This window comes from Impatiens glandulifera, chromosome 1 (genome assembly GCF_907164915.1).
Source record: "Impatiens glandulifera chromosome 1, dImpGla2.1, whole genome shotgun sequence".
NCBI lineage: Eukaryota > Viridiplantae > Streptophyta > Magnoliopsida > Ericales > Balsaminaceae > Impatiens > Impatiens glandulifera.
Genome location: NC_061862.1, coordinates 157,412,495 through 157,423,828, shown reverse-complemented (window position 1 = coordinate 157,423,828; position 11,334 = coordinate 157,412,495). Strand labels below are relative to the sequence as shown.

The 11,334-nt window shown below is 32.6% G+C and overlaps 1 protein-coding gene across 1 annotated transcript; it reads right to left on the bottom strand.

The window, feature by feature from the left end:
* Positions 1-8,073: 8,073 nt before the first annotated feature.
* LOC124918140 (putative exosome complex component rrp40) lies at positions 8,074-10,609 on the bottom strand. Its single transcript, XM_047458366.1, has 8 exons — positions 10,454-10,609; positions 10,294-10,368; positions 10,019-10,105; positions 8,913-8,969; positions 8,732-8,824; positions 8,576-8,648; positions 8,410-8,485; positions 8,074-8,317 (listed from the first exon to the last, which is right to left on the bottom strand). Exons 1-8 carry the CDS (start codon positions 10,502-10,504, stop codon positions 8,107-8,109), a joined length of 723 nt encoding a protein of 240 aa, XP_047314322.1. The 5' UTR covers positions 10,505-10,609; the 3' UTR covers positions 8,074-8,106.
* Positions 10,610-11,334: the final 725 nt, after the last annotated feature.

Below are 11,334 nucleotides of genomic sequence, written 5' to 3'. Positions count from 1 at the left end.
GACCTCAACAACATCACTAAACACTATAACATCTTCTTCTACTACTATTACTGTTCCTTCAACACAACCAGTTACCACAACAGTTAATGCACCTACATCTTCTACTCATCAGATGATCACACGCAATAAAGCACGGTCTATGTCCTCATCAGCTCTCATTGCTACTTCTTCCGCTACTACACCTACATGTTTTACCAAAGCTAATAAGGATCCGCAATGGCGTCTTGCCATGACAAATGAATATAATGCTCTTATTCAGAATAAAACATGGTCTCTTATTCCTCGTACACATTCTCATAATATTGTTGGATGTAAATGGGTTTTCAAACTCAAGCATAAAGTTGACGGGTCTATTGATCGACATAAAGCACGTCTCGTGGCTAAAGGATTCCATCAACAACAAGGTATTGATTATGAAGAGACATCCAGTCCTGTGGCAAAACCCACTACTATTCGTGTTATTCTTTCTTTGGCAAAATATTATCAATGGTTCATTCATCAACTTGATATTAGCAATGCATTTCTTCATGGGTCTCTATAAGAAGAAGTTTACATGGCACAACCACCCGGTTTTGTCCATCCAGATTTTCCTAATCATATATGCAAACTTCATAAAGCAATATACGGTCTTAAACAGTCTCCTCGTGCCTGGTATGCTACTCTCCGGACTGCTCTACTATCTCTTGATTTTATAGAATCAAAATCTGACACGGCACTCTTCACGTATCATGCACCTCAAATAACATCATACTTTTTAGTATATGTGGACGATATTATTCTCACAGGCAACTCTAAATCGTTTCTAACAAAAATTATATTTCAATTAAATAAATTATTCCCCGTTAAAGATTTTAGGTCAATTACATTACTTTCTTGGAATGGAAGCCACTCGTACCAAAGATGGCTTATTTCTTTCTCAATCCAAGTATATTGACGATATTCTCACTCGGGCTGATATGATTCAAGCAAAGTCATTACACACTCCCATTTCTGCTGGCTCATCCCTTTCTAAACATGATGGTGATCCTTTATCTGATCCTTTTCTCTATCGTAGTATAGTAGGGGCTCTACAATATCTTACACTAACTCGTCCTGAGTTAGCCTTTGCTGTCAATCGAGCTTGTCAATTCATGCAAACTCCCACATCTTCTCATTGGGGAGCGGTTAAACGTATTTTTCGATATCTTCGTCATACTCCTCGTCATGGGATCTTTCTTCGTCCAAATTCACAATTCACTCTTGCTGCCTACTCTGATGTTGACTGGGCCGGATGTCCCGATGATCGTCGTTCAACAACTGGATTTTGTATTTTTTTTAGGTGACAACCTCGTTTCTTGGAATTCTAAGAAACAACAAGTAGTTGCTCGCTCTAGTACCGAATCTGAATACCGTGCTCTTGCATATACAACTGCTGATCTTTGTTGGATTCAATCTCTACTTAGTGAACTTCGAGTTTCACTTTCTTCTTCCCCGGTTCTATGGTGTCATAATATTGGTGCCGCATTCTTATCAGCAAACCCGGTATTTCATGCTCGCACAAAACATATTGAAATCGATTTTCATTTTGTTCGGGAAAAAGTTGATCGTAAACAACTACTCATCCAATATATTCCTACTGAAGATCAAGTGGCTGATATCTTCACCAAAGGTCTTTCTTCTCATCGATTTGCTCTTTTACGTAGCAAGCTCACGGTTTGTGCCTCACCTTTTCGCTTGAAGGGGGATGATAAAGTATTAAATAAATAAGAGAAATTATTTATTTATCTCCTATTAATTAGGCTAAATATAATAACCAAATCCTATATTTTCTCAATTTAGTTATTTCTATATTACTATATTATAAATAGATAAACTATTGTAAAGATTATTCATTCAATCAATAATATTATTTCAATCTTTCTCTTCAAGAACTCAATCAAATAGTTCTTGTTTATTTTATCAATTCAAGAAATCTAACTGGTCTGAGTTCGGGTTGGTTGTTTTCAGGTTGGTTCGGACTCGGGTTTGAGTTGAAATTTTTTATAATGCACCTACTTCAACCCAATCCGAATCCACCCGAATTAACACCCCTAATTATTTTGAAATCTCCGCCATCATTTGCACATGAATGAGATGTTAAAAATTGTTAAAGTTTTTTAGACCAAGTTCACTGTCATTTTGCACAACTTAACTGAATCTTATTTGACCAAGTGTGTCACCTGTGAGGGAGTTAGTTCTACCCCCACAATAAATTTTGCATAATAGTCTCCATTTTTTGTCGTCGATGAAGGGAGTGAAAAAAGTGATATTGTGAATGTAGAAATTGATGCAAGAAAGGACTTAATGATGGTAATTTTACCCCATTTGGAGAACAATTTACTTTTCCAAAGAGCTAATATTTTCTCCATTTTTTATGATGGGATTCCAAATATCGTGACTTTTGATTTTTGGTTATAACGGATGATCCATATATTTAGTTGGAAATTTCTCAACTCTGAAGCCCATGATATCAATGAGAGAATGATGATCTCGATGTTTCCAACAAAGAAAATTTCAGACTTGTCTCTATTGATCTTAAGGCCAGAGCACGCCTCAAAAAGAATGATGATCCTTCTAAGATTAGATTTTTTTTAATTAACGGTTTTGCGAGACAAAGTGTATCATCGACAAATAAAATATTCTTAATAATGTGGTGTCTTCTAACTGTTCCGACGTTAATACCTGAGAAGATGTCAGAGCTGGAAACCTTTAGAAATAGTTTAGAGAGCGCTTCCATGACGATGGTGAATATAAGTTGGGGTGTTCAATATTTGGTTTGAACTGAATATCTGACTGAATTCACCGAATTTGAATAAACCGAAGTCAAATTTTTTATTTTTTATTTTCGATTTTCGAATCAAATTTCAAACCAATTCGAATTCAAATACGGTTTTCAAATTGGTTTTTGAGTTGTGGTTAAAACTCAAAAACCAAAACAAAACCGAATTCATTTTTTATTATTTATTTTATTATATATTATATAATTTATTATATATAATATATAATAATTCCTTAGCCTATTAATTTAATCTATATTTTCTTACCTAATTTTTTAGACGTTCATCTCATATATATATATATATATATATATATATATATATATATATATATATTCTCTAAACTTAATCATTTTATATTCTTTAACCTAATCAAATAATCTCTCTACCTCCCTCATCTCTATTCTCTTAACATAATCCTAATGTCGCCTCCTCCCTCCTCATCTATATTATCATATAAAAGATTCTTCATCTGTCCACCTCCCATCCAACCACTCACTTAAAAAAAATAGACTATTGATCTAATCTCGTCATCTTTGACCTTTGGGCTTCGATCTATCTAATCTCGCTATTTTTTTATCTTTTTTTGTCAAGACTTTTAAGTCTTGATCTATCTCCATCGTTCAACACTTATTTCAAATTTAAGATATATTTTCTTCGTTCAACATATATCTACGTCTTTCAACATCTTAATTTAAATTTTGTTTTGAATTAAAATATTTCGAATTCAAGATTTTACAATAAAAGAACAAAGAAAATCGAATTTGGTTCGAATTCGAATTCGGTTTTCGAATTGACTAAAAATATAAAAATTTGAACACCCCTAAATACCCTAAATATAAGAGGTGAACAGGGGTCCCATTGTCGTAACCTCCTACTACTAATAAAAAACGGGTAACCTCTCCATCTCCTTTAATGATGACGGATAATTTAGGCTCAGAAAATGAATATCTTAATTCACTTATCTGTTTATCTCTAAATCTCATTCTCTTTAGCAGGTAGAGAACAAATTAACGTGGTCAAACGTTTTTTCGATGTCAAATTTATAAAAACAACCCGCAATCTTCTTTTTAATAATCGATTATAGGTTTCATTGGCAACTAAAGAACCATTCGTGATTTGTCTACCTTGAACACATGTCATCTAATTAGGGGAAAGAATATTTAGGAGGAGTATCTTCAATCTATTGGCAAGAGTTTTAACAAGAACTTTGTAAAAACTTGACACAAGGCTAATTGTCCTATAGTGTTTTAATTCACTAACCTCCTGAATTTTTTGATAAGGACAATAAAATTTGCATTCCAACTCTTTTCAAAAGAGACAGTGATGTGAAAGTGTTTAAAAGAGGCAACATACTCGTCTTTAAGAAAATCCAACGATCCTTTTTTTGGAATTAAAAATGGGACAACGAATTAAGCATATAGCCCGCAATCACACTTAACTAGGCGTAGAACTTGCTGACAGTCTCGAACCCAGAACCTTAGGGAGACTAAGAATATCTACATATTTTTGTCGCTAGGCTAGAAGATGGGATCCCACGATCCTTTGATAAAGGTCATTGAGTAACAATCGGGGCCCGGTGCCTTGTCTCCGTCACAATCCTTAATATGTTGAAAATTTTCTTTGCTAGAGAAATCCGCTTCGCTGATAGCTCGTTCCTCAATGGAAATCTTGTCAAAATAGATGTCGTCAAGAGTGGGTCTATCTTGGCTAGTCTCAGTAAGAAGCTCATTGTAGTATGAGAGGATATCGTTACTAATGGAGTTCAGGTCCTCCATATCTTGTCCATCAATTTTAAAAATAGAAAGTTTATTATATCTCTTTTGGGTGTTTGCGAAATTGTGGAAATCTTGTGTTAGAACCCCGTCCCTTAACCATAAAAATCTTGATTTTTGCCTAATATTTTTCTCCTCCCATTTGTACAAGTAATTCAATATATCAAAAAACTCAAATTTATTAGCGGTTTCTATTTTCGTTAGCTCCATTTCTTCATCGACTCTATCTAACTCGTCGAATTTCCTAAGCTTTAAAAAAGGTAGAAAGAATGTTTTCCTTCAATAGGGGTTGCTCTATGTCCACCATTTGCAAATTGCTTCATTGAAGCTCGGGTCCTCGAGGAGTGAGTTTTTGAACCGGAAAAGGGGTTTAGATTGAACATTAAAGCCACAAGAAAGAGTAATTAGTCGGTGGTCTGATAAACGTCTTGCACGAGCTACTTGATTTTTGGGAAGAAAAATAGTCTTTCCCATTCCTCGTTGAAAAGAAAACCAATTGATTTGTTGAGGTGTTCCTTGCCATTGCGGGCGGGTTTTAAATTCCGGGTAAACGGGTTAGGGTTTTCTGTTATGAAAACGGGTTAGAGTATAAATATTTTTTTTTTGGTATTTTTCTCATAACACAGTAAAGTTGAGAGAGAGTGAACAGATCTAGGGTTTTTCTTCTTCTTCTTGTTCTTTGGCTGATCTAGAGTGAGATGTTGGGGAGCTTTTGATTGTGGAGGATTTCAATCATTCCTAGTGTAATCACTTCTTTCATTTGAGAGTAGGACATGTAAGTTTCTACTATTGATATTTGTTTGATTTAGTGAAACTTATCCCTCCCGTGGACGTAGGTCAATTTTGACCGAACCACGTATATTGTGTTGTCGTTTATTGTTTTGTGCTATTTCAGTTCTTGGTAAATCTATTATTCATAGACGATTTGGAAACTGATTTGTTACAGGTTTGATTTCTAAGAAGATCCGTAGTTTTGCTGTTGCAAAACCTAACATGATTCTTGACATGCTATCATTATTATTGCTTCTTTTCCATTTGAAGTTAGCTCTGTCTAAGGTGGATTGATAATGAAGAAATTATCTATAAATGCATTGAAGATGTTTATTTTTCTTGTATATCTTTTGGAAGGAATAATTTTTATTGGACAACGGTGAACTTCTCGGGACATTCAGGTGGTATTCTTATAATTTGAAACTTTGATATCCTCAAAGAAAATGATATTCGAAGGGATCATATTCTCTATCCATAAAATTCAAATTATCTTCAACGACAATATTTGGGTTTTCTCAAATGTACGGACCAATTGACTACACCTGAAAGATGAACTTTATCAGCGAAATTAGTGATATTCACAACAGTTGACCTTTGCCGTGGTGCATTTACAGCGATTTCAATCTCGCCAGATCTCCAAACGATAGAAAAAACATCTTAGGTACATCATATCATCTTCTAAATCGTTTATTAGAGTTTCTTGAAGAGCAATGAGATCACACTTACAAGATTTTATCTTGTAAAGGAAAATATGTCGCTTCTTTATTCGGGGTTATTAAGTCTCTGAACGTTTCACGATATGAGATTGCATAACATTAAAAACCGGGTTGGGTTGAAAGTTTTTGGTAACTACACCTGTGATAACCATTACGGCAGTGACAATGTCTTTATCATCATTTCACGAGCTGCAAGTTTATCTTAATGTCAAAATCGCTTCTTCTTCGGGGTCACATTTTGTCATACCCAATTTGCCTCCAAGTTCGCTTTCTGAACTATCTGATTGCTCAAAGATGTTGGGTGTGAAGAAATGTGGATTGAGGAATATAGATTGGTTGGACGGTATTGGGTTGGAGTTGGTGGGTCGGAACCATAGAGATTTGGATTGACAAAAGTTGGGTGAGTTGGTTTTGTCTTCTTTTATAATAAGAGGCGTTAGGTAGAAATATTTTGATATGTACGACTACGGTATCATTCTTTTGACGTTATTTTATAATTTAGTTTTTAGTATTTAACTCCTTATTTGAATTTTAAAAAATTGTTAGGAATTTTTAATGTAAAAATTAGAATGACACAAAAACTATGACCTACACTTCAACTTAAGGGGTTATAAGTTAACGTTTATTTATTAAATTAAATTTAATTAATATTAAAATTGATTAAAATTAGTTTAGAACTATATTGAATTTATAAGAAGAGAAATTCGATAGTGTGCTCACTAAATCTCCATAGTATCTAATAAAAATAATTCTTAGTATTTTTCACTCAACTCACATTTTATTTATTTATATAATACATCAATTTGAGTTTTATTCAAATTTGTCCGACGTTTAATAATTAATTTGGATGAATTCAAAATGAATTATTATTACTTATGTGTAATGAAACCTTTATAGAAATATTTTCGAAATAATTTCATATGGGGATTAAAAATGAATGGCTACAAAGTTGTAACGTTGAAAATAAATTGACACCTCGAAAAATCAACTCAAATTGTTGTAAGACCCATCTCATTTTTCTCTTGAATCCCGAGTGTGACGATGAATCAAAATGGTAGGCTTATATTAAATTTAAATTTAAGATTGTCGGCTTATACTAACTTTGACTTATAAAAGTCGCACCTAATTTATTTCATTAAAAATTAGTATAAAGATATCACGTGTATGAACATTGGTTTTAAGATTATGTTTTAGGGTTTCGGTGCTTTGTTACATGTGACCCCAATTTATGGTTTTTACTACCAATATTTGACCATTTTATCAAAAATACAAATTTTATAAGTTATTTGTATTTATGTAGCCTCTAGATTAGAGTAACGGTGCATCAAAATTAAATAGGGACATTTAAAAATAAATAAAAATTAAACACATGTGACAATATGTAATAACACCTGTCTTTTGGTTTTTGCCAGAAGAGCATGAAATTTCTCCAGAAAATAAATCATCCTAAAATATAATTAATTTGTTCAATGTATAACACAGGTTTTGGTTCTAATTGTTTTTTCATCTATACTTTTATAAATTATATCAAAATCGAAACTTGTAACCCACCCATCAGGTTAAGTTTTTACATGCACAATCTTTATTAAAAAATGTTTACCCTAGTTTATTAAGGATTGATAAACATACATGTATAAATAACTATAAATCAATAGTTTATAAAAGAGAGATGTAAAAATCAAATATTCTAGAAATCTTTTAAATATAAAACAGGTAATTACAATAAAATTACTCTTTAACAGACTCTTAACTACCTAAAAATACCTGAATATCATACAAAGGACAAACCCCATTGTATAGATGGAACAGGATTTAATAAGAAAATGTTTTAACTAACTTCTTGATACAAAACAGTGACAAAATTCAAAATCTAAACATACAACCAAACCGGCACAAGAAAGTTAAACCCACGACGATATAATACGAATGTCTCACACAGTGGAGCTAGCTCGGCCTGATTATCAAAACCAAGAATCAGTAACAACCCTAAAAAAAATTACGGGACCTTGGGGTAAAATATGTGAGTAAATATATTCATTACTTACTTTATCACTGAACTCTTTGAAGCAATTTCTCAACCATAATTTTCTGTTGCACTTCACTTAAAGATTCACAATTCATGATTGCATTCGACACGAGTATGATTGAAGCTGGTGCTTCAGCATTTACCCAAACACGACCATTTAAGCCAATTGCTATCTCAAATGATAGCTTTTTGCCAAGTGCTTCAAGAACCGGACAAGTAGGAGAACTCAGCAACCTAAAAAAAGGAACTTTATCTTTCAGAAAACAAAATATCAGGAGGAAAATGTGCTTGTATTCTTTAAAAATAAAAAGATTTACATGACATACATTCTTGCATGGCCAGTTGATGAATGGAATGTGTAACCATCCTTCAATTGTCCATATCCTGCTGCTTTACCCAAAGCTTTTGCCAAAAAAATTCAATTTTTTAGTAATTGCAGGTCAGAGAAATTGTTAAAGCTTTCACAACTCAGGGTAAAATAGTAAATCTTACCATCAGTGCATGACAACTCAGGGTTCATACCGCTGTTTGCTTTCACAACTCGAGCATATATCAAAGTCCCAGCCTGTGAGAGGACAACATAAGTTGTAGTAGAATGAAATGAATCAACAGACATTATAAAATAAACATCAAGTGTAGAAGAGAAACCTCAAATTTCGGAATGTTTCTACGGGTCCCTCCCTCGAATGCAAGAACAGGAAGAAACGCCATAACAGGTCCTTTTATGTCCACGATAAAGTTCTGCAGAGAAAATATGTTAAACAAAATATCTAATAAGGGCAAAATAGTAAATATCTCTCAGATTAAGCCAATGATTGTAAGCACTTACATCAGCTCTGGTGTCTAATACAGTTCCAAGAACATTATCCCCCTCAGATGGAACATACTACATGCAACAAAGAACAAAATATACACAATTATATATAAGAAAATATATAAATGACTGAAAATTAACTCTTAAGTGTTGCAAATTTCACAATACTTAAAAATAACTACCATCCAGGCAGGTATAAAAATGAAACTTTTCAACTTAACTGGTTCAAGTGAGCATTGTATTTGATATTATTCTTCAAATTTTAAGGGAAAAAAACATGAATAATGCTAGAGAAGTGAAGAAGACTGTTACGGGTGGAGTCAAAGTTGTCAATAGCAAGCGTAGCGCTCACTATCGCCAATAGCGTAGCGAAGATGGAAGTCTATAAGGCGCAATGGGCTACACGGTTTGTGAAAGCCAGCAGTTTCATCACTATATGAGTTATAGCGGTGAAAGCTATAGCGCAGATAGGGACGCTTTTTCTATTTATTGAAATTTCAATCTCTCCGAAATTTTTCATCTTTTCTTATTGAAATTTCTCTCTTTCCCCTTACAATTTCCTCGTTCCACATTTTCTTTTTCTCTCTTTTAGACTATGATGGTGAAAGCTATTTCTCTCTTTCCCCTTAACTTCTCTAAAAAGTGAATAAGAGAATGACACCAAACATTATGCAATTTCAAATTAAGATGGTGCCGATTTTGATGAAGAAAATGATCATAATGAATTTTAGAATATGTTTTTCACTTTTCTAATTTTATAATGGATGATTTATATGCCTTAGAACTTATTTTGTTTTGTTAGGTTTTTCAATTTTTTAAATTTACATTCTTCCTACGCTTTATTTTCAAATAGCCCTCACTACATGTTCGCTGTATGCTATATCCATGAACACCTTAGACGCTACGGGGAGCACGGAGCACTACACGCTATTGACAACAATGGGTGGAGGATTGATCCTTATTGATATAGTTTCTCCCTATACAGCTAAGTAAAGCAATTATGTATTTAACTAACAGACCTTAATCGTGAGAAAAAGTAGGTAAATTTGAAGAAATTGACACAATCCATATATGAGCAATACATAGACAAAGTATAATGAAAAATTTAGTTCAATACTCACCCTCTTATGGGAACTTTCAACCCAGTACTTGTTCGGTTTCTTAAATCTCAACTTCCCAGCTTTGGTGACAGAAATTACATCAAATTCCTACAAGTTTACAAGTAAGCACAAGATGTTAATCAGTCTTTGGTTTATGAACAGAAAAAACTAACAATTCCAATGAATTTCAAGTGGGTATATCTCCAAAATCATCAGGTAGAGAAATTCTAGTGAAATAAGCCTACTGCAATGATCAAACATTCTTCCCAGATAAAGGAGATGTAAATGAAACAAACCTGACGTAAACCACCTCCAAGTTTAACAATTTGATTAGTCATGTTGGTAAGGTCTAAAACAATATCTCCAGGCATCTGAAAACATAAAACATAATTTGAAGTGATTAATTCTGTATGAAAAAAAAAAGTTCCTTTACAAAGTATAAAAATTGGAACTTACAACAAGACGATCAATGGAGGTTGATGTAGAAATTGAAGGGTTAGTCGCCATTAGTTCTTTACTTTGTCGATATGCAGTTTGAGATGATGATGATGATGATTCGATACTCCACGAAGAACAGTGATTTTGTTGAAGACGAAACAGAAGAGAGGATTTACAGCCCATAAAATTGGCTTCTGTTCTTTGTTCTAGATTGATTAGGTTAACTAGTAAATGGGCCAGAAAAAATATATTATATAAGCCCATTAAATTTATAAAGCCCATAGTAATTTATATTAAAAATATATTTAACTTTGGTTTATTCGTTCCACTTTTTATGCCTAACCAATTTAATATATGTTTCTATTAAATTAATACTTTTTAAAAATATATATTTTATAAAATTCATTGATTTATTTAAAAAATTCAATCCTAAATAAAATGATTAGGGTAGTTTAATAGTCTTAAAATAAAATTAAAAACATTAAACATTAATTTTAATTTAATTATAAAACTTGTTTAATAAGGAGAGTCAAATACTGGGAAATGGGAACGGGACCTTTAGACTGTATTAATAAAAAATTAAAAAAAAAAAAAAAAAAGAGAGAGATGGGGAAGCCGTAAAATATGGTCCCCCTACAGAGATCAATGTACCTTGTACAGAAAAGTGTGCCAATAACGGGTCTTAATCAAACCACTATAGAATATTTAATATTTTATCCTTCAAATTCATTTCGATCTAACTATTTCAATTCTTTTTCAAATAATCTAACAAATTCAACTATTTTTTATCTATATAAAGTTAACTTCAAATAATTTCACAAATTTTATTTTGTTTATTAATTATAAATCATTATTCCATCTAACCTAACTAATATATATTTGTATAAGCGTGGAATTAC